At 38.1% G+C, this 24,119-nt stretch overlaps 3 protein-coding genes across 6 annotated transcripts in view; 1 reads left to right on the forward strand and 2 right to left on the reverse strand.

Moving 5' to 3' along the window:
* LOC126367994 (phosphoinositide 3-kinase adapter protein 1) overlaps window positions 1-2,546 on the reverse strand; it is a 34,198-nt gene extending 31,652 nt beyond the window's left edge. The window contains exon 1 of the mRNA XM_050011814.1: window positions 2,371-2,546. Within this exon, the coding sequence (XP_049867771.1) occupies window positions 2,371-2,374 (4 nt within the window). The 5' untranslated portion in view covers window positions 2,375-2,546. The remainder of the gene's footprint in view (window positions 1-2,370) is intronic.
* A 1,661-nt stretch (window positions 2,547-4,207) lies between these two features.
* On the forward strand, window positions 4,208-6,834 carry LOC126368096 (J domain-containing protein). Its single transcript, XM_050011982.1, has 3 exons — window positions 4,208-4,495; window positions 4,955-5,056; window positions 5,484-6,834. Exons 1-3 carry the CDS (start codon window positions 4,409-4,411, stop codon window positions 5,802-5,804), a joined length of 510 nt encoding a protein of 169 aa, XP_049867939.1. The 5' UTR covers window positions 4,208-4,408; the 3' UTR covers window positions 5,805-6,834.
* Window positions 6,835-15,001: 8,167 nt separating this feature from the next.
* LOC126368026 (prolyl 4-hydroxylase subunit alpha-1) overlaps window positions 15,002-24,119 on the reverse strand; it is a 34,420-nt gene continuing 25,302 nt past the window's right edge. For all 4 annotated transcript variants that reach the window (XM_050011877.1, XM_050011874.1, XM_050011876.1 and 1 more), the window contains exon 13: window positions 15,002-18,486. The gene's annotated coding sequence lies outside the window, so the exon portion shown is untranslated. The remainder of the gene's footprint in view (window positions 18,487-24,119) is intronic.

Raw genomic sequence — 24,119 nt, forward strand, 5'->3', positions numbered from 1 at the left:
CCTATTGAATTTCAGAATATGTTTGGAAATAAACATTCTTTTCGCTGCAAGTTGTCTTCAAATCTTCTGACGGTTTGTAGATCTAGGTACTAAATACTAAATGAAAACTATGCTTATGTACTATTGTTTATGATGTTTTGATATTACTTACTAATATTTATTTAATGTGCTTAGGTACAGAAACAAACAACATTTATTGCTTTAGACGCTACAAAGCAAACAAAACTAACATTTACAAAAGCTTCAAATCAGCGTCACCGCCTACTGTTTGAACCACCTACGCAACAATTAATAGTACAATAACAAAACAAAGACATAATTTATAACGATCATAAGAATGCTTCCTGTTCTAAGTTTTGGAGCTCATTGCCCTTTACAGAGGAATAATAAAGATTTAATCGTTGCGCAGTGCGCTCGCGCAGGCGCCGGTGGCATTTGGCACGTGTAACAGTACTACAATTAATAAATGCAAACAGTGGCATGAGAAACGTCTCACTTCATTGCCACACACACACACACTTGAATGAGTAGTGCCATAACATACGTCTTCAATAGTCATAGTTCTAACTAACGATTGTTAATATGGTTTGTTTATTTACCTATTAACAATATTTATTTATAATGGATTTCTATATAACGCCACCTCTAGGTCATTTTATTATAGTACTATATGAATATGTAATTGTTATAGGTAAGGATGAAAATACATTCAGGTATTTAAAAACTTATACCTATATAATAAAGTTAATCGAGCTTTTAAACCCGGAAATGGCGCATAGTGTAGTATGTACTTATTTCACGCATAATATCTGTATTATACATCCTCTTATAGTGAAAACCATTTAAGCACCTTTTTGTAAAATCACATTCAGATGTCATTTTTGTTAACAAAACCTCGCAAAAGGCAAGAGGCAAGCTAGCTTCGATCCAATTGAAATTAATTCAAAGAAATCGTATGTTTTGTTGAAGTAAATCACATGAGAATGTAATATTTCAAAAAAGCGCTTATGCGGTTTTCAGTTTAAGGCAACGATATCGAAGATTGAGGGATGAAGGCTAACGGGCTAACGGTTGATAAATACATTTCAAAAGCTTCGGTCGAGACCAAAATAAAGACCATTTAGTAAGCAGGTATGTTTCACTGTACCTGTATGATATTGTCAACCGATTAGATTACGATGGGCGTACCAAAACCACTAGAGTACAGTCATGAGCAATATCATGTACCCACTTTAGAACCCTGTCGCACTATCATATTTGTCATTTAATGAGACTTACGATTTAATTTGTCAAAAAGTTAATGTGACATGGTTTCAAAATGTATACATATTAGTACTCGTGACCGTACGCACCTACTTGGGTACAAAACGTGCAAGTGTACGTCGACTCAAGCCTAGTAATTACAATGAGTGGCCTTACTGGTCGTATATAACAATGTAACAGTACTGTTGACTGGAAATGTCACGTGCCTGATACACTTTAGGAAGAAGCCACTTGACGACAGCGGGGACCGTGCAGGTGAGACCTATTGCCCTAGAAATTCATTAACTTGAGATTCTTCATCGCTAGCTAGCTGTAGTGAAGTATGCCTTACAACACCTTCAGCTGACTAAGAGGCACAACGCGACTAGAATACGGATTTTAAAGAAGAGGGTTTTATTTTTTACAAAAAATACCGAATTAACTGAAAATAACCTACTAGGTATGTCTAACAGCATTGTAGGTTATCTAACAATTACTACATTGGTAGTACATACAAGATGTAAAACATACATTAGTACTTACTGATATTTCTATTACGTCGTAAACGCATATCCTATACCTACATAACATTCATCGTATGTACAAGCAACATAAAATGCTTTACGTTTTAGCACTCACCTGAATTTTCTCAGTTTATTGTTTCACGTGTCATAAAGTATTATGATCGAATTGGCTTTTGTCCACAAAATATTGCTCGAATTGCTCGATAGATTCAGGTGAGTGTAAATATAGCAGCATCCCGAGGCAGACGTAGTAACGTGACTCGATGTCGGATGAAAAATGTTATTTCCGTGTTTCAAATCATACACGCGGTAACACATAACTGTACACGCTCTGAAGGCATATCACGAACAAATAACTATGCAGTAATTATAATTGGTCCCTGTCAACAGGACAATAGAGATGCAATTTTACGACTGATAGACACCAATAAATTTCAGATGTTACGACCTACCGACAATCACCCGTCTAAATATACCTAGCGGCTATGTAATATATGTAATCGATCTCCACAAAAAATTAGAGGTTGACAAACTTTCGGAGACACGGGACGAATAGAAAATATGGGAACGAGACCGATTGTTGTCGCATTCATATGCCACTCACCCATAGCCGGGACATCCGGCGGGACTTCCGCTGCCAAAGATGGAGGATCTTGAGGACTAGTTCGTTGACACACGTCTTCGATACATGGCTACCGGATTATTTCACGGATTAAATGAGTTTTCGAATGTGTTACACGCGGCGCACGCGCGTCGGGAACGACGATCGGCGTAAACTTACGTTTAGCGCGTCTTCGGGAGCTATTTTTGATGCGATGGGACGCCAATGTCGAGAGCATGCATGGAATATGCAATATCGTCAGCCTTGATGTTTATACTACGCGAACAGATTACACTCGCATTCTTTTTACGAGTATACCTATGCATTACAAGCTTCGTATCAAGACATAATATAGGGACACATTACTGCACGTAGACTCATTTTGTACCTACAAATAAGCAGTTTTTAACACGCAACATTAAGAACATGTTCGTTAAACCACCGACTTTACCACAAAAGTGTGTTTAGTACTTAGACACTGTTGAAGAATGACAGGTAAACAGAAGTCAACCCAATTTTAGAATAATTCGATTGAACTTTGCTTGCCTATTTGGCTCTTCAGTTTATTCTTCTTAAATATTGTTTAAATTGTAAAGATTGTTATGAGGTAGAGCCGTAAATAAGTAATTGTGTAAAATTATCATTGCATGAAAAAAGGAGCTCGGTGGCGCAGCGGTTAACGCGCTCGGTCTGCGATTGTTGAAGTAAAGCAACTTTCGCAAAGGCCGGTCATTGGATGGGTGACCACAAAAAAAAAGTTTTCATCTCGAGCTCCTCCGTGCTTCGGAAGACACGTTAAGCCGTTGGTCCCGGCTGCATTAGCAGTCGTTAATAACCACCAATCCGCACTGGGCCCGCGTGATGGTTTAAGGCCCGATCTCCCTATCCATCCATAAGGCCCGTGCCCCAGCCGTGGGGACCTTAATGGGCTGATGATGATGATCATTGCATGATCTAATTTTCTCTTTTTTACAGTTAATACAGTGTATAAGATATGCATGCATGTACAACATCTATATCGTCATAACATAATTAGTCAGAGTTTATTTCAAAAACATACACAAATTATAAAATAGGTATGATAAAGTAAATCAACAAACTTCTAAATTATGACTAAGCATTATTTACAAAAGTTATGCGTTCTCCAGCGTAGAGCAACACGGGACTCTAAGGTTCTTCAGTGTTCTCGTCTTTACCCTCCAACGCCTTGTCATTTTGCTCAGAATATTATAGCAGGCACTGCGTTTTCGCGGCATTTTGTTGACGTTCAGAAACGGCGTTTAGACTGCTGGACCTTGTAAACGAGTTACACGATCGCTAAAACGATAAGACAAATGTAAATAACAGTATCTGTAATTATTACGCGTCATGTAATTTATAAAGTTCACAGTGCAACGTACCTAAACATGATATATCATTAAAAACAGAAAGTTGTTTGGCCAGTTTCTGAACGAATACCTGTAATTATATTATTTACACTTTCCTATGGAAATATCGTTGCGTGTACATTGCGTGTTGGAGCTAGTAGACAAACTCCTCACTTTCAGATTCCGAGCAGTGTGTAATAAACGCTAAAGTGCGCGTCCCTGGAACCGTGAGCAGAATGGTTCTCAGTATTGATTAGCGTCGCTGCGCAAGAAATTCATTCATTGCTTCACCACAGGCACAAGTCACGTACACATAGAAACTGCTACTGTACACTGTTCGCTTTGTGCGCACGAATTGTATCAAGTTTTAACATCGCAAGCAATGTACGTGGAAACTTTACCCGGCCGCGAGCTACGTCGAACGAGAGCATTGGTGTGCGACACCCGTCGGTATGTAATACTGGTATCTCTGTGGTATTACGCCAGTAGAGGCCGCGGTGGTGTGCTGTGTAGCTGCCACTGTGTTGTCCATTCGCATATTGTTTTTGATACAAACGAAAGTGTAGGCACGAATTTCTATGTGAGTGAAGGGCAGGTTTCACACAGACGCAGGCTGCCTCAGACACAAGGGCAGTATCAGTATCCGCTGGGGTTTCGCCAGGGAGCGTCGCAACATGACGGGGGTGGACGAGATATTGAACTACAAGAGAGATCCCGACGATGATTTTTACGCTCTGCTGGGTTGCGACGAAAACTCGTCTGTAAGTACCGTTGCTTAATTATTTGCACAATTTTCGACTCTATCAAGGATGATATCGATTTGCCGCTGTGCCCATTGACCTTATTTTGGTCGAGGCTTTGAGAGTGACCTACATAATCTGATAAAGTGTGTAGATATAAGGCACTACTACGTCTTACGGGGACCTTTATTCCAATAAGGAAAAAATCCGTGCAAATTAGTTAGAAGTGTGATGTTGTGAGTCAACCAACGGTTTTCGAATGTAATTCCCAGAGCGCGTTATACTAATTAGGCATTGTTTTTGTTTTGGATTGTGATAGCATTTGGAATAAACAGTGTGCTTTGCAACGTTGACTCCACTGACATGGCGGCGTTGCATTCGAATGACATTTTATCTTACTCTGAACAAATTAGATTATAATGTAGATAGGTATATTGGTAAGTAATTATAATTGGTCTTTAATATCTTTTTTTTTTGCAGGCAGAGCAAATAACTGCTGAGTACAAGATCCTAGCTCTGCAGCACCATCCAGATAAGAACGATGGTGATAAAGAAGCCGAAGCCAAGTTTCAAAAACTAAAGGTAGGTCTGAAGCTGTTCTACAAAAGAAAAAAAAACTTTTCGCATTAGAAAAAAAGCAAATATCAGCTGAAAACATTTTTAATATAACACTTTGTGGCAATGATACCAACCTAGGTAATTTTAAATATTCGAAATACACAAGACAAGTAATTAAGTTTTATTTAAAGTATACTTAGATTGGAATATAATTTTGTCCCCTGATACTCCTAGAATCAATTTAGCAATAAACTTCTAAATGTTTACTTAACTAGGTAACAAAATCTACATTAACCAATAATCCGATTTAGCCAGGGAAAAGCAAAGGACTTAAATCGTATTACGCTACACGAATAGGTACCTACCTATTGTTAGCTTAGGTCAGATTGGTAGGATTAGGTATGTGTTTACTTTGTTATTATTTTCCTTTTTTATTTTGAATCGTTTGCAGGAGGCTAAGGAGACACTGTGCGATCCGTCTAAGCGCGCTCTGTACGACAAGTGGAGGCAGAGCGGCATCGCCATGGGGTACAAGCAGTGGCTGGGCATGAAGGAGCACGTGCAGCAGTCCATGCACTGGTCCAAGCCCAACACCAAAGACCGCATGCTGGAGGGCGAGGGCCGCGCTTCGGGGCCTTCTAGCCTCGGCCCCACCAACGCCGCAGCCCGCCGCGCCTCCGAGGGCGGCGCCGCTCTCTGGGGCCGCTGGGGCGCCGGCAACCAGGAGCCCCCCTCCGAGGTCATCAACAAATTCCGCAACTACGAAATCTAATTTCCAGTTGCTTCCCGCGATTCTCTTTTGTTCCAACGTTACCGGTGGGGCGCCGTTCTATTTCGTTAGTTTGTTCTTTTCAAAGGAGGTTATTTGTGCCGTAACCTCCTTAGATCTCGATCTTTTAGCTCGTGAAGGTGCGGCACAGGAGTTGTGGACGACAACCAGCAGGCTGTTAATATCACTTGCCATTATTAGAACTTATTCGTGTTGTATTGATTACAAATTAGTACTTATACTTACTTATATTAGTGTTAAGGTCGACTTAATTAGTTTTAAAGGCACAATATTCATCAAGTCAGCTCAATGAACAAACTCGAATGTGGCTCGATATCTTAAATAATAATGTTCTATGTTCGATGTGCTAAATGTATTGTTCCGTTGTATATGTAGACATGTCGTCATTAGATGAAACTTGATTGTACCCCGCCCCTTAGAGATCTTGGATAGTGTTAAACACTGTATTAGCGTACCCTAGCTGTAAGCTATGCACATTCCTGATAACATATGAGTCTGATTATTGAACATTTCTGCTGTAGAACAATATTTTATCTATAAGAGTCTCTATATTTTGAAGAGTTATATTTTTGACCCTCTTTTACGACTATTTATCTTACTGTAAGTATTATTTTTTGTGATGGAGAAATGAAACATTTGGAAATAGTTGTGAGATATATACAGGGTATAGCAGTGAGGTAGGAGGGAGGTTTTTTTTAGTTAGTCTGTTTCTACTTGACATCAACTCTGTTAGTCCCGCGTGGGTATTGATCCGAAATAGGTGTTGTGTTCCCCATAGAGTTAGTTACTCTGTAGAAGTTAAAGTACATACATATATCATGTGTTAATGTTTTAATCAGTATTTATGTTGGATGTTTAAAATCTCAATGTTATATTAATGGAGTAGTAGATTTTAAAAATTTAAATGTTTTAACTCGATGAGAATCTCTTAACACAATATAAGCCAAATGTTTACGATGTCTTTATTTTTGATGTAATATCAAATTTGAAACAATAAAAGTTTACCAAACAATGGCGTTTTATTTCGTGCCCAGTCTTTAAATATTCGGATTAGTGTTGATGTAGGTACTTAATTGACAAAGCGGTTTGCCTTGTTTATTGTGGCCTATTGTGTACTTGTTCACCTACTTAGATAACTACTGCCTATTAAGTAATGAGGCACTTTCCAAGCTACGTTCCTCGAAAACAATATAGATGGCGCTGTACAGTTTTTCCTTCGTTTAACCTACTAATTTCATGGATAACAGTCATATGCATCTTTATCTTTGTTTTTGAGTACAAATACGATGACCCTTTTTATTACACCCAGGCTCAATTACATCTTCCACCCAGGCACACATCTTCCATCCTTTATTATTCTGATCAAAATAAACAGAAACAATATAGGTAGCAACATAATTCTATACATAATGTGATCTAAATATCAAGCAACAATTATTTTTATATAATACTTCTTCCGCCATTATATTGTATTTTTGAATAATTATATACCCAAGCAATGAGAAAATAGGCAATTGTCACGTTAAAGCTGTACAACGCCATCTGTATTGTTGTTGGTGAACGTAGCTTGGAAAATACCTCATTGAGATTAATTAAAAATAAGTATGTATAAGTATACTTATTCGTCTCATTGCTGCTACACGCTTCCATACGAATGGGCCAAAAACATCACAATAACCACATAAGCACCTACTAAGCTAATCTACAATGTGGATATACAGGATGTCTGAGTTAATATCAAGTGGATTTTTCCATCGCAAATGTACAGAATAGAAAATAATTAAAAATCACAAAAAAGACATGAATACACCTTGTTGTCATATGGTGTTTGTGTGTTAGGTATCCTGTGTACAATAAATTAATAAATATATGAATCGTGTGACGGGAAATTGCACTTGATTTTAACTCAGAATCATGGTTTGAATAATCCCTCAGTTTTCGTTACGATGTCACTAACATTATATACCTGTATATAGATTAATTGTACAGATATATGTAATGTTATAATGATTAATTATATATAAATTACAATGGATACTTATTCGAAAAATTCGCTAAACCAACTTGGGAATAAGCGGGACGTTTATTCCGAAATAACCCCCAAAAAGGCCTTCGACAACGTCATCAACGTGGAGGTTGACCATGGAGACAAGAACGTCGATAAAGATAGAGATAGTGCCAGAAATAACGCCAAAAACTTACCAACAAATATTATGTATCTATAGGTTTACTCGCTTCAGCTATTAAGGAAAACATCATTAGGAAACCATACCCGATATGTCACCTAACCTATATTGGGCTGGTTTTCCCTTCGGTTTGGAAGGACAGGCAGACAGTCGCTTCTATAAAAACAGGTTAGGTAAGCGAACCTCGTGAAAACGGGATAACGCTAGGGAGATGATGAGAGCCGTGGTAGAGCAGTTGCTAGAACGCTTGCCTCTAACTTTGAGGTAGCGGGTTCGAATCCAGCACAGGCCCAAATTGTCGAATTTGTTTCCGAAATCATGTCTGATCATAAAGGATCATCGTGAGGAAACCCATATTCCCGAAAAATGCATTTTCGGATGTTTGTATCCTAGCCTGTATTGGGCTGGTTTTCCCTTCGCGGATTGGAAGGTCAGACAGGGAGTCGCTTCTGTAATAAAACCGGATCTGTCAAATGTTTGGGTAAGCGGACCCTGTGAAAAACGGGATATCGCTAGGGAGGGAGATGATGAGGTGGCTACTTGCGCTAATAAAAGACGTCAATGAGATTACCGATTCACTCATTTTAATATCGCCATACAAAAGAAACCTGTAAGGTACCATTATAATGAAAATGTAAGTTCTAAAAAGAGGCATTATACTCAGCTGTATAAAGCCATAAAGTAAATGTAGTGATTAAGATAAATACTTAGGATTACGCCGCTGTGCCTTATTACAATCTGAGTCGGAGCTAAGAGAAATGGCGCCTTTATTTATTAGACAACAAAGAAATATTTCATTAAATTATACATTAATAATTATAATTTACTTATACTTTGGAAAAACAAACAAGAGTTCAAAATTACGGAAAATAATATTTTGTTCTGTAAATGATATAAAACTATGTTACTACATAACCCCTACTGAATAAATATATTTTTGAATTTAAATTGAATTTACCTCACCCCCCTCGGTCTTAGTTTAGTCTTCAATCGTTTGGCGTCAGACGTCACACACTTATTTTATAGTACTAGTTAAAAGACTGTTACAGGCTTCTCATTTTATTTATCTATCGAAGCAAAGTAAGCGCCTGTAAAAACCGTGCAAGCAATTTTTCTCTGCCGAAAACGACTATTAATGTGTATATAGGCTCGTAGTAAAGTCGTAACATGAAAGATAATAAATAAAGCAATATTTCTAAAGCATTATTAGGGAATTCATTAAGACAAACTTGGAGTCCTTCAGGCAGAATCGGATGACTACTAGTTCAACGCCTCTACTTTCCATCAACCTGCACTGAAGCTGCGTGTATACTGCATTGGAATTTTCTTCGGCTCGTGTGGGTAGTGAGATCTTTGAACTGACCTCATTATCCCTGGAACCCATTGGAATAAGGGTCCCCTTATTCAGCGCATATGCGGAGGCGAAACGTTACAAAATATCAAAAGTTCTTTTTCAGGCTGGTTACATTTTTCATAATTATTTTATTTTACCTCATATCTATACCTAAGGAAGTGGATCGCTAGGTGAAAAAAGAACAACCAAATCAAAGATAAAAAAGTTATTAGAAGACAAAGTGAGAATTTGGCCAAAATTGTAACGGTTGTACCGCTCCATTTAATACTTAGGCGTTTAGAAACATCCTGAAAAAATACTCTTCATAGGGTCATAATACGAAGTAATTGGCCCTCAAATGATTGCAAGACAGATTTGAAGGAAAATTTTACATTCTCCCGGGGGGAACATATATCAGAAAAATCACTTCGTGATCCCTTTTTTAGTTAGGAAGATGATTCTTACTTCGGATGGTGCCGGCTGCTACTTACTGATATAAATATGTAGTCGTTACATAAGTGAGTCAGGGGTATCTAGCGGCTCAATAATAACCCTGACACCAGGGTTGATGAGGCTAGTAACACCTCACAACCCACACGATAAGAAGAGAGATTGGAAGACTAAACTCACAAAATCTTACACTACGGTTAACTTGCCCAGCAATATGGTTTGATTAGAGTAGAATGACATTATAGAGTCAACTACTCTTTTGTAAAGATAATGTGCATATACTTATGAAGGTATCTAAAGATTGATACTGTTGCATAACTGTGTGGTTTGATCTTAGAGCGATACGGGTATCCGGCGAACTAGAGTGCTCTAAGGTTTTTAAGTATGTAAAAGGAAGTGGGTATGTACTTTACATGTGTAAGGTTTTTAATGTTGGCCATACATATAGGTAATATACTAAGTTGGAATAAAAATTACCCCTGACAAAGTCTGTTCGAATAAGTTCTATGTATAAAGAATGGCCGAATAAAAGTAACTTATTAGATTAAATTAAATTAATCAAGAAATCAGTAACGATAAATAATTTATTTCAACTGTGCCGCGCTTGGAATTTTCCTATTCATTTCACCAATTCTAATTTTGCACTATTACGAACGCTCCTTTTCCAGACAAACTACTTTAAGATCCATCAAATCGCAACAGGACGGGTCACGTGCAGTTGTTGACAAGCTTCCTTGAGTTCCTCACTTGTTGAACGCGCGTCAGTTGTAATACTAATAACTTACCTTATGTAAATAAAAATAAAAATGCATAACTGTTGAAGGAATTCTTCAGTGCGTCGCGTCGTGCATCTTTCACTGAAAATATTTTGTAAACACGACACGTGACATCCCATGTGGAAAGAAACATTGCGTTTCCACGCAGTCGCCATCCTGTTGAACAATTCCGAGGATTTTTCTGTAGAAAACATCTTCAGCACGCGACACACGCACACGATATGATCTCAATATCCTGGGCTCCTACAACATGGTTTATATGGATGTACAGGCCCACCTATGCTAAAGCTTTTGTTTAGTGCAATTTTGTTTTTAGATGTTACTGCCTTTCTATTGCGCTTCGTTTTCCATGTTATCGATTCCTTTAATCTGCGCAGCACTGTTATGACGAACTAAACTTACAACCATAGTAGGTAAATGCACATAGTATACAATATAGGTACAGGTAAAGCTCAGTAGCCTTTTAAAATTCAAACCCCATTTAACTATTTTGTCTGGAAATCCCCGGATTTCCAGACAAATTATTGTACCTTTAATCTCGTAACACCCGTGTTACGAGATTAAAGGTACAATAAGTATACCAACCACGATAGATACCTAGCGTAGCGGTAAACATTTTATAAGATTACTTCAACCACAGAATTTTGTTTTAACAATTGAGTTTGTTTTGTGTATCGTGTTTTCGGAACAACAAACTTCTCCCAAGTATTTTTCTCAGAATTGTTAGTAAAGTTTCACGAATACAACTTAGCGAAGTAAAATAGGTTATTGTTTTTTGTTTTGTTAATTCTAGTATAATACTTACAAACAATTTTGAACAAACTCAAGGAATATAGTAACATTACCAGTTGAATAAAATAATGACTTCTACTTAGTCTATGCCAGCCATCTCTCCAGACCAACAGTAGGTACCATAAAGACTGATAATATCTTGTCTTCAATCCCCAAATCGACATTAGGAACAAGAACAGGAATAGGTCAGCAGAATAAATGACCGTTTATACGGCTGATAATAGTTGGATATAATTTGTAGGTCAAAAGCTTTAATTTAAATCGTCACCAAGGTGGCCACGCCATTATCTTTATTCGCCATAGTCGCGGACGTTATGGGCGCGGCGCGCGCGCTGGCTACAGCTGGTCGACAGGGTTGCTAGGACTGGCCACAGAACTGTTACGTCACTATGAGAATATGGGGATGCATATTATGCGGGACACACACGAAGTACGCATGCATGAGTTAAATTTTCTCTTTATGTCCATGTTGCCTAATAGTTTTTGTTTCCAACCAAACTGACCCTAAATAAGTAATCTGAGGCTTTGTTTCTGTTGTAAAAGAAAGTAATTATTGTACTATTTTCGAATATCAAATATTTATTTAAAGTAGGTGTTCGAAAATAGTTGTTTTTCGAGTAGACAGTAAGCCGACAGCCCTAGAAGTGAGGATTCCAGCCACTGGATGTTTACAGTCCGCGGCTCCGGTTACGTCGTTAGCCATCGCCGTCGGCCGCCGACACCACCAGTCCGTTTGCAGCACTTGGTTGACGCGACAGTGACTCCAGTGACTTCTATTGTGCAACCATCAACACCAATTAAAAGAAATCCAAACCAACAGAGAAAAGCCTCCTAAAACTAGCATCGCATTTCAAAACGATTATACAAGACAACTTGTAAGCAAGCAAGGAATCTGAGAGCTAAAATTCGTAGTCAGTTTCATAAAGACACAATAGAATTGTTCAGATATCTTCACGCGGGGTCGGAACTTGAAAATCTCAGGCAGACCGTATTCAAAAGAGTACGCACGGAGGCGAAAGGATCATTGGTGAGTGACAACCAGTTGCTTTTGTAAGCGAAAATATTTAAGTCTAAAGGATAACTTCACAACAGCAGTGATGTATAAGAACACGTAGAGTAAGAAAGAAATGATTTAAATTTAGTTAAAATGTACAAAGGTAACTTAGCGACGACTCGGGGAAACTTCGACGAATTATCATATATTACCTTGAAAGAGACAGATCCTGCCAATTCTTCTACATTTCGACACGTGCCAAACCACGAACATGGGCATGGTAACATATAACTTAATATTGAATAGTTAAAGTGGAGAGTTCCTCGTACGTCCGCAAGTTAGGTTAATGAAACCTAGCTAGCCCTCATGTGTCCAAACTTTTCCAATTAGCACTGTCACTGCATGCATACCGTGCCGTATGAGGATAATTCCTGCGTTAATAAATATTACTTGTATGTTAATAGGTCATCAACTAGCTTCTGGAAGGAGTTAGGTTGGCTTACGTAGTCAACAATTACACGCATAATGGGCCATCCTAGAGTCTAAATGCGGAAAACAGAGCCCACTAACATAGGTCATCAACTGGAGCTGATCGAGGGAAGGCCTGTGCCCAGCAATGGGACGTTATTATAGGCTTTTAATATTATGAGTCCATTTCAAAATTGGGCTCAAAAATTTTGTATTTTTATGAGATCATGAGTTTGAAAAATGTAAATAGAGATAAGACCTCAACTTTACAGATTTTCTTAATAATTGATGATAACAGAATCAGTGTTATACCTATTTTATCATCAGACACTTACATTGAAATATTCACACATATATTCAAATATAAAATAAGTGTCTATTCCAAAGAAAAATCTTCTCAAGTACGAACGTTTTGTTTCATAATTACCTCTATTTGGGTATCTAGCTTTTGCATATTTCCGTTTAGTATTCGAATACAAAACATGGCTTGTTTTGGCAATGTCTAGCGAAATGGTATCATCACAATGTGTACATACGTATCCAAAAGTAATTAATTTGTGAAGACTTTGCGTTTCCATGATGATATTATGACAAATATTCTAATATTTTAAACAGTAATTCTCTTACAGTATAACTTTGAAAAGCAACAGTCTATTCATTTGATTAAATGCGACTGCTTCTGCAACTCTACAACATACTTGTCGTTTTACAAAACTGAATTTCAAGTTATATATTGTATGTACTTACTTCTACAATTGCAGTAGTAATAATATGAAATAGCAATAACATTAATAATCAGGCAAATTAATCAACATTTTCCCTGAGATCATGTTGATTGTTTGTGTTATGTATAGCCGATGACATTGTATCTCTCTGCCTATACACAATGTAGGTGACGGTTGTCTCTGAACATTCCTTCACATTGTTTTCAGATCGCGCTTCTAGGAACAAGAACAGTGTGCCACAACAGTATCGACGTCAGACCAATACACACCTCGTTCTCACAACTTAGAAAACAAAGACATCGCCGTGTGGTGTACTGTACTCAGTATTGAAAGCTCGGAAATGTTTCCGTGAATGTGGAATCCATTGAAGCAACCCGAGCACGATTTCTCGCTATCATTCGATTGACCTCTAAAACAAAGAGCTATTGACAATGAAACGGAACACTAAGGTTTTGTCGTCGGGAACTCGCCAATACCAAGTTATGTGTCGCTGAAAATTGTCGGAATAATCGCGTGGTTTCAAGTTGCGAGAAATCGTTAAAATTCTAAACGGTCGTTTGGAAGTGCGAGACATTTGGAAATTTTGAAAGAAGTCATTCCGTCAAATAGAACATTGATCTAACAGCCCTTGACTTACCATCAATAAGTTGATAGCAAATAGAATCAATCAGAAACTTTGAACATAGCGGGAAATTGAGTAAACTTCAACAAAGAACTCCAGCCAAGTGGAATCAATCGACGATATTGACACGACATAATCGAGTTAATTGTTTGATACTTGAAATTTAAAAGAATACTTTAGCGTTTTGTAAGGAATCGTATAAATTTTGTAGTGAAGATCTAAATATCTACTATTATTTAGGGACCAATCCACAAACAATATAATCAGTTACCATGAAGAAAATCATTACAATAACAAATGCATGATAAAAAAATCATAGCAAATGGAATAAATAAAAATAATTATACAATTGTGTGAGATAATAAGATTAAAAGAAAACCAGAAGAAATAAATCTACCCAAATAATATTTCAAACAGTTACAAGATAATTTCTGATCTGACCATCAAATAAGCTACAAGATTTTCTTTTAGTGAGAAAATTTGTGACAGTGTTAAATTGTTGTGCATCTCATGTAATCCGAGAAGAGAGGAAGAAATATACTTAGCAGAAAATGTTGTCCGTGTGCATTGAGTATTTGAAGTGACCAGTGTGTTTTATTTTTAAAGTGTTTAATTACTTTTTTTATTTTATCCATAGTGAAATGAAAAGTGCAAGCAGTGAAGAATGGTAGGAGTGTTTCATAGCAAACACAGTAGTGTGCAATGCTAAGCTCTGACATGCATGTACTTACTTTGTTTGTTCTGTAATACTCTAACAAGCAACGCAACATTGTGACGTCATCGCCTCAAGAGAACCGAAGAAGTTTTAGGGTAATGTATAAACAACAGGAATGTTATGTACAGTATACGTCTAATTCTATATGTAACGTTTTTGTTGTCTTAAATTGCTCTCCTCACTACGATACTGAAGATTTATGAAGAAACCACAGCGATGTAAGTACATTATGTTTCTTTTACTAAATCACATAATAATAATATTTATTTATACTAAACATGTAAACTCAATATTTTTTTCAAATTGTATATTACTTATAATAAAAAAGTTTGTACACATAATACATCAATAGTATTTGATCATTGAACATTGTCAAGACAACAAAATAATTCCGATTACTTAAACATATTTTTAATATAAACATCCATTTAGTAAATTGATAAAATGTTTCAGTTTAATTTAAAACTTGATCGTTTGCTACAAACGATTACCATAGAGTATAGAACGCATTATAGACTTTCAACATCCTGAACGTGGTTAGGAGCGTACACTGCCACACTGATCCACTATGGTTGTGGAGAAACGTATTAAATCGTGATAATTTAGAAAATATTGACTATGTAGACGCGTACATCGGGACCAGCGGTCATTAATTAGCGATCGACCATTGTTATATGAATAATTCAAAGGAATGTATTTCTATCAACCCAGTGAATAGATTGGCAGAGTATGCTACATTTCATACAAATATGTTACATAATATATTCAAAGTACTTATATGAAAATAAATATAAGATAAAATCAATTGATTCGTCAACGTATACAAAGTAATTATAATGAACATGGATGTTCCTCAGTTTCTAGTACATAAAAAATATCTAATACATATTGCTTTCTTATTAATCTATGAGATTTTTTCTACCAACTATCACTTCATCGTATATAAAACGTACATAATATGGATAATTTGAACTGGATTATAATAAAAATAATTGTTTGGGTAAGTACCTACATCTCTTGCGAGTTAGATCACTTGAATTATTAATTATAAAAATAAAGTAAACGAGATTATACATTTGTAAAAAATATTATTATATAATTATTATTTTCAAATGAAGAATGCATTTCACTGCACTACCTATTTTTTTTTTAATTGTATATTACAATGAGCGAATAAAATAGGATTTTGATGTAATCTAAAATAATACCTAAGAAACATTTTATAGAATAACTAAATGCAAATCGTATGGCTTCGTCTGTTTGTTATCTTCTTAAATGTATGTCCTTCTTCTTGTATGTTATTTGTTATTTTATTTTTATTTATTAGTATTATGGAAATGAAACTTTATTTGTAACACACTATTTTTAAAATTATTTTATTATTCATAAATGTTCATAAAACCTTTTTCCAATTTTATTGTAGTAGCTTTCTCGTTAATAAAATATAATTTTAAAATTAAAATTATTTTCTCAGAAGCCTCTAGTTAGTTTAGTCAATCTAAGTAAATATATTAAAAATTTTAATTAATTTATTCCTTAATGTCATGTTTAGGCAAGAATTGTCAGTATTTTTATATTTTTATTTTAATACCTAATCTAACATTTGTGACAACTTTGAGGAGTGTAGTTAAGATATGTTATAAGAAGTTACTAATGTATAGATATGATCCATAAACATTATGATCAATGTTCAATAGCCAGCCAGTAGCTGTCGATTACAAAATGTATCTTTGGTAAGTTCTTTTTATATTCAGGTTTCAAAGTCGAAAACATTCAAAGAAATATTTACTCGTAGAGTTCATCAAATTATGAACGTGATCCTAACTTACGTTCTTGTTTTAAATTATTATTTATTATATATTAAATTATTATTTTAAATTAGTTTACGTTTCGATCATAGAGATTTTTTTTGTTGAATTTGCTCCGAGAAGGAGCAGGCAAATCGATCATAGAGATGGATCAGTATTGTACTTATTTCTTTTTTTCTTATTTTTTATATTTGAATATTTTCGATATCCAGCCAGTGCATTACATTCAATACTCTTCAAATTCGTTTAATAAAACATAGATTACAATATTAAACACTGTCACTGGGCGATTATGGCAGTCTTCGATGAGATACATATCTTACTGGATAGTCAGGGCGTCTGTTATAAATTGGCAATGGCCGGGATTCCTGCAGATACCTCCTAATTTTATTTAAGTTATAGCTGTCATTTTCTTATCCACCGAAAAGGAAAGGGACGGATAACAGACAACTGTTAATTTTAAAATGAATGAATGAATAGCCCGGGCGAATCAAATAGGTATCTCCATGGTATGCAAACCGTTTGCCGTGTGCTGTTAACGTAATTATGTCGAATGTTCCATTTTTATGCTTGTCGATTACTTGTACCTTTCCTTTTCGTCGAATAAGAAAATAACAGATATAACTGGAATCAGCACCAATACCTTTGTGATATTATGAGTCATAGTCATAATTGGATTGGACTTTTTAGAAGTTCTTCTATGGTGTGGGTTATGAGGTGGAGTACCAACCTAATCAACCCTGATTGATTGGTTTGAATTTCACTAATGTTACTTTATTTCAAGACTAGCTGCATGATGTTTTCTGACGACATGTTGTAGCCCTGCCGATCTTACTAAGGAACAGCAACTATGACCACTAGTATGCATATCAACTTATAGTAGATATACTATAGTTATAATTCTTGTCAATCAACTGGATATTTCACTAGGACCTGTAAAATACGCCAACTTTGCCACTCGTGGTAACTTTGTTCCTTTGATTGGTCGCTTTCACTTTATATGTGATAAGTATTAAGTATTTGTGATATCATATGGAGTTCAGGGGGTCAGAAGGTCACATCGAAGCAATTCATCTAAAATAGCAATTACTATTTGACATTTGCGCATATAAAATGTGCTCTTTTTAGCCCTCCTAGTGTATATAATCGTTTTTGGGGTAAGTTACCAGGGGCCTGTTTCATAAAACTTTACAATTGTAATTACAACGACAATTTAGTATTCATTACGTAGCTAATATGAAACTGCAAAATACTTGTGATCACTAACTCCGCAATGTACATAAAATTGTCATTGTAATTTACAATTGTAAGTTTTATTAAACAGATCCCAGGTGGCAAAGCTGGCGTAATTCACGGTATACAACCTTGACAGGTACTTATAACTACTCAACTTGCATGGATAGGCCGTGTACTGCACAGCGAGCAGTGAAGCGGCGACATGACACCGGCGTCTTTCCGTTCGTTTCATATAGCCAGTTGATTATTTAGAATGAGATTGATGGGTGATTTTTCTGTAAGTTTTCTTTTGCATTAACGATCGTTCAAACTAAACTATTCGTTTCCAAAAATGGTGGTACAACTTTTTTTAAAGCTTAGCATAGGTGAATACGTATATTTTTTTGTAATTTATCATTGGAAGGCGAATGTAAAATAAAGTGCCACAAAAATCATCGCACAATCTCTTAATCTGAATAGGAACAAATCCTTCTACTGCTTTCTATCGTTCTGTTCATGCCTACTTATGACCAAATGTGTCTCACCAGGGTATTAGGTCCACAGGGCGCAGTAGCGGTATAGCTTCTGTAAGCGACGCACCACTACAATCTAGATATATTTTAATTATAAGTAGGTACATTGTAGTATGAATGACAAAATAGAAGTGTAAGAAAACGTCTCTGCCTGCCCTGATGGGAAATAGGCGTCATCTTGTGTATTATGTCACCTTTATAGCTTCACATCATTATTTTCTTATAATAAAGTCTATGAGCACACACGGAAAGCAATTACACGTACAAACGTAGGTTTTTTTGTATGAGTACCTATCTTAGGCCCTCGCGCCGCACGGCGGCGGCGCGGTCGTAGTAGCTGCATACACGCGCGTGCGCTCGGTTGCTTGTCGGATGTGCTCACATATCGCAAACATCTCATACTTTCATTTCCATCCCTTACAATAGCCTTTTTGATCCTTCGACCCAAATCTGAATCAGTGCGATGTTTAAAACACCTCCTCGCGATAAACTATTACCACTTAACGAACGTTCTAAACTCAGTGAGAGGTTATTGTGCGCGTCCGAACATGTGCTCGCGAAAAGTACCGAAGACGTGGAATCTCCAACTAGACGTGCCATGAGTAATATTACTATTCGCAATGATCTTGAAAATAAGACAAATCCGTCACAAAAGTCGGTCAAAAACGAATCTGTAATGTCTTCGAGAAGAACTACGTCATCGGCGGCGGCAGCCAAACGCATGCAGTTAGAGTACGAAGCTGCTCGAGCGAAAGCGAGGATTGATAAGGAGCTTATAGATAAAAAGCTTCAATTGGACTTGGCTATTTGTCAAAGCGACGATGGCAAGTCTGAACGCCGTACAAAAGCTAGCAGGTCAACTTGTAGCGATGGTCGGCCACATGTAGAAGACTGGTTGGAGCGAAGTAATGTGCAGCCCTCAATAGTCCCGGAACTAGAACCGGTGGCAGCGACGGCGGCAGCGAATGCGACAGCGGCGGCGACATCCACGGTACCCCCATGCGCGCCTGTCGACAGCATACTCCAACTGGCTCACACTCTAAAGGATTTAATGGCCTCATCATCTTCTAAGCAAGAAGAACGTTTATTAAGTCGACTAGCTACACCTCGTGAGCTTCCGATATACCATGGCGATTGTATCGAATGGCTACATTTCCAGAGTGCATATAATGAGTCAAATATTATTTGCCAATTCAGTGACAGTGAAAATCTATGGAGGCTTCGCCGCGCATTAAAAGGTGAAGCTAAGGAGGCGGTAGCCGACTTGCTGATCGGCAACACGCCACCCGACGTCATCATGCAAGCTCTGGAACTCAGGTTCGGCCGTTCTGATATTATTATACACCATGTCACATCGCAGTTGAAAAGGCTTTCACCTTTACCTACAAACTATCAACAAGATATAGTTAATTTTTCTATTAAAGTCAACAACTGTGTGGCCACAATGCAGGCACTGAAGGAATATGATTATATTAGAAGTCCAGAACTTTCTGCTGCAGTTGTCTCTAAATTACCCAGCATACTAATTAGTAAATGGACCGATTACGCTTACAATAAGATGTTGACAGATAATGAGCCTAGACTGCAAATGCTGGCTACGTTTCTAACACGCGAAGCACAAATGATGTCAATCGTCGGCGTAACTCAACTAAAAGAAAAAAAACCTGATCCTGTTGTGCCCTTTAAAAGGTCCGATGATAAACCTCGCTACACTTATAATCGACCTGTATTTACAACGTTATCAACTGAAGACATCAATACAAACGTTTGCAAGTTTTGTAAAAAGTTTGTGCATTTACTACAAGATTGTCGAATATTTAAGCGGGCAATGCGTAAAGATCGATGGGCATTTCTTAAAGCAAACGGCCTATGTTATAACTGTTTATCTCGTCACGAGAAGAATGCATGCCCTGCGTCTGTGTGCGATATCGATAATTGCGGAATGACACATCACCGTTTACTACATTATAAAAAACCTATAATGCACACACAAACATTAGAGGAACGGCAACGCGATCGACGGGCGACGGAGAGAGAGGGCGAGTCATCGTCAGCTGACGGCGGCGCGACTGTAGCGTGCGTCGCGGCGGCGGCAGCGCCGAGCCCCTGCGAGCTGCGAGGTAGCGGGCGCGGCGCGGCAGCCGGCCGGCCTGCTGGCGGCGCCGGGCCTGTACCGACTGGTGATGTGATGCTTAAAGTGGTAAAAGTGAATCTGTACGGCCCTAATGGTACCGTAAGTACATATGCCTTATTAGACGATGGTGCATCAATATCGATGATAGACGCAGAATTGGTGAAAGAACTTGGACTGCAAAGTGTTCATTCTAGTTCTATAAAGTTTATTGACGCATTTGGTCTTGAAGTATTTCAACCAGATACACCAAAAATATTTGCAAAATTATCAGGTTACGATAACTTAAATTATGATGTGTGTTTACGTCAAGTTAATAAATTAAAATTGCCAATGCAAAATTTGTCTGTTATAAATAGAATTGAATGTGAACATTTACTACATGTAAAAGATTTTGTATGTAAAGATTGTGTGGTGCCTCGCTTACTAATCGGAGAAGATAACTATTTTCTTTTAGCTCCCTTAGAAATTTTACATGGGGACACATCCCAGCCTTATGCAACTAGGTGCCGCTTGGGGTGGACCATTCATGGGTCCTACAGACCTACTGCCTTCCCCGTAAGTAGCGGGCACGCATTCCACATCGTTCACGCGGACAGCGAAGCACAACAGGTGAGTCACACTGATATTTCGCATTTAAACAATTTAATTAAAGAGTCGTTCGAGTTAGATTCCATTGGAGTTTCAACCTTACGCCGTGAACATACGGCACATCTGAGAGCTGTATCAATATTAGATGAGACAGCACGTCCAGTGGGGGATCAATGGGAGGTTGGCTTGCCCTTCGTTAAGGACGAGTTCACTATGCCCGACAGCTTTGACTATGCACGGTCACGGTTACATGGTTTAATGAAAAAATTTCAAACTGATGACAAGTACGCGGATAGGTATCGGAAGGAGATGCAAAAACTTTTCGACAACAAGTACGCTCGAGAACTAGATGATAATGAACTCTCAGCTGGACACATATGGTACTTGTCGCACTTTGGAGTACAGAACGTAAACAAACCAGGTAAACTTAGATTAGTATTTGACGGTGCAGGCAGGGTAGAAGGTGTATGCCTCAATGACTTCTTACTCACGGGGCCCGATTTATATAATTCATTACTTGGAATTATGTTACGATTCCGTGAACATAAATATGTTTTGATAGGAGACATAAAAGATATGTTTCTCCGCATTAAGATCCGACGTGAAGATCAACATGTTTTGAGATTCTTATGGCAAAGCAGTCGCGATGAACCAATAAAAGTTTGTGCCATGACTAGCTTGATATTCGGCGCGACCTGCTCACCCTTCATTGCGCAGTACATAAAAAATAAAAATGCTTTAAAGTATCAAGATTTGTATCCGGAGGCCGTTGACGTAATTATAAATGATCACTATATGGATGATTGTTTACATTCATGCGACAGCGAAGAAAAGGCCATACAATTAGCGCAACAAATAACATATGTACATAAAAAAGGCGGGTTTGAGATAACGCGCTGGTCGAGCAACAGTAAACAAGTGCTCCGATCCTTCCCGTCCGATCAGCTAGCGCAGACTGCATTGGAATTTAGACATGGAGCAAATAATACAACTGAGCGCACTCTCGGATTGATATGGCATCCGAGCGATGATTCATTTGGTTTTAAAATATCGATTAATGGTATACCGGAAAGTGTTTTAAATGGAATTGAGCCACCTACAAAAGCGCAAATGTTGAGTATAATAATGTCGGTATACGATTTACATGGCTTCTTGTCTCCTTTTATAATAAAAGGAAAAATATGTTTTCAAAATGTACATCGAAGCGGAGTTGAATGGAATTGCCGCATCCAAACAGATGAGTATGCTCAATGGAAAACATGGCTAAGCGATTTAAAACAGCTGAGTTCCCTACGTATACCACGCTGTTACCTTGACACTGGTGAGTGGACACAATGCTATGTTGAGGTAGCGGGGTGGGCAGATGAACACAATTCACGCCTGCATTCCCTATCGGAGCAGCCAGCAACTACTGAGTTACCCATTATCGAGCGGCAAATGCATATTTTTTGCGATGCGTCTGTTAAGGCGTACTCAGCCGTAATCTATTGGCGTTTTACGCGGTCGGACGGCCGTGTACTCATTGCTTTTGTTGCCAGTAAAAGTCGAGTAACTCCGCTACGACCTGTCTCCATTCCTCGGTTAGAACTACAGGCGGCTGTATTAGCAACGCGTCTGGCAAAGACTATTCAGGACGATCACAAAAATGTAACATTGAGCAAACGATATTTTTGGTCAGATTCCAGTACAGTGTTGCAATGGATACGAAGTGACCCTCGCAATTATAAACCGTATGTCGCACATCGTCTGGGTGAAATAGATCAGCTCAGCAAATCGTGTGAGTGGCGATATATTCCCACTAAATTGAACGCGGCGGATACAGCCACACGAGAAGACGCTCCAGCACTTACCTACTCTGACGTTTGGTTTCAAGGTCCAGTATTTTTACGTCGCCCAGAGAATGAGTGGCCAAAAGATCGGAAATTTTCAAAGTCAGAGGAGGTAAAGTGTGAAGAGAGGTCAGTTCACATGGTGACCACTAACAGATCAATATTATCTTTACCTGCTGAAGATAATATATCGAACTGGATCACCCTCGTGCGCGCTACAGCTAGGATGTTACTTTTCATTAGAAGATGTCAGCGTAAACCTTCGCAGCTTGACGTTCTTCTAATGAAGGAAGCGGAAGAGCTGCTGATCAGGAAATGCCAAGAGGATTCATTTGCTGCCGATTTGTCTAGTTTAAAACAAAACAAGCGTGTTCCGACCAACAGTCGCTTGCTTACACTGACTCCCTTTGTTGACAAGTCGGGTATAATGCGTGTTGGCGGTCGCATTAACAAGGTCATAGGTGTGGATATATCTATGGTCAGGCCCGCTATTCTAGATGGTAAACACCGTATCGCGCGCTTGTTGGTAGAACACTATCATAGGCAAGCATTTCACGGAGCTAATGAGCTCGTTGTTAATGAGCTACGTCAAAAATATTGGGTATTAAAACTCAGGCCCACTGTTCGCACAGTGGCATCCAAGTGTTTGTTGTGTCGTTTCAGACGGGCGGTGCCACAACCCCAACGCATGGCTGACTTACCAGAGGCGCGACTACAACATAGTCGACGGCCTTTTAGCTATGCGGGTGTCGATTTCTTTGGACCACTAGAGGTCACTGTTGGCCGTAGAAGGCAGAAGCGTTATGGAATGATTTTCACCTGCCTTACTATCAGAGCCATTCATATTGAATTAACTGAAGACTTGAGTACTGACTCGACTATTATGGCTTTGAGAAGAATGTCTGCCCGCCGTGGTCTTCCTACAGTAATCTACTCAGACAACGGTACAAATTTGAGAGGAGCAGATACCGATTTAAAGCGAAGTCTAGCGGAATTAAATACTACTTTGTTACAGGAAGACGGGACAGTTCGAGGTTTGGAATGGCGATTTATTCCACCCGGAGCACCCGAGATGGGAGGTGCATGGGAAAGGATGATCCGCACAGTCAAAACCGCTCTCAAAATAATT

The sequence above is a fragment of the Pectinophora gossypiella genome, chromosome 7 (genome assembly GCF_024362695.1).
Source record: "Pectinophora gossypiella chromosome 7, ilPecGoss1.1, whole genome shotgun sequence".
Taxonomy (NCBI): domain Eukaryota; kingdom Metazoa; phylum Arthropoda; class Insecta; order Lepidoptera; family Gelechiidae; genus Pectinophora; species Pectinophora gossypiella.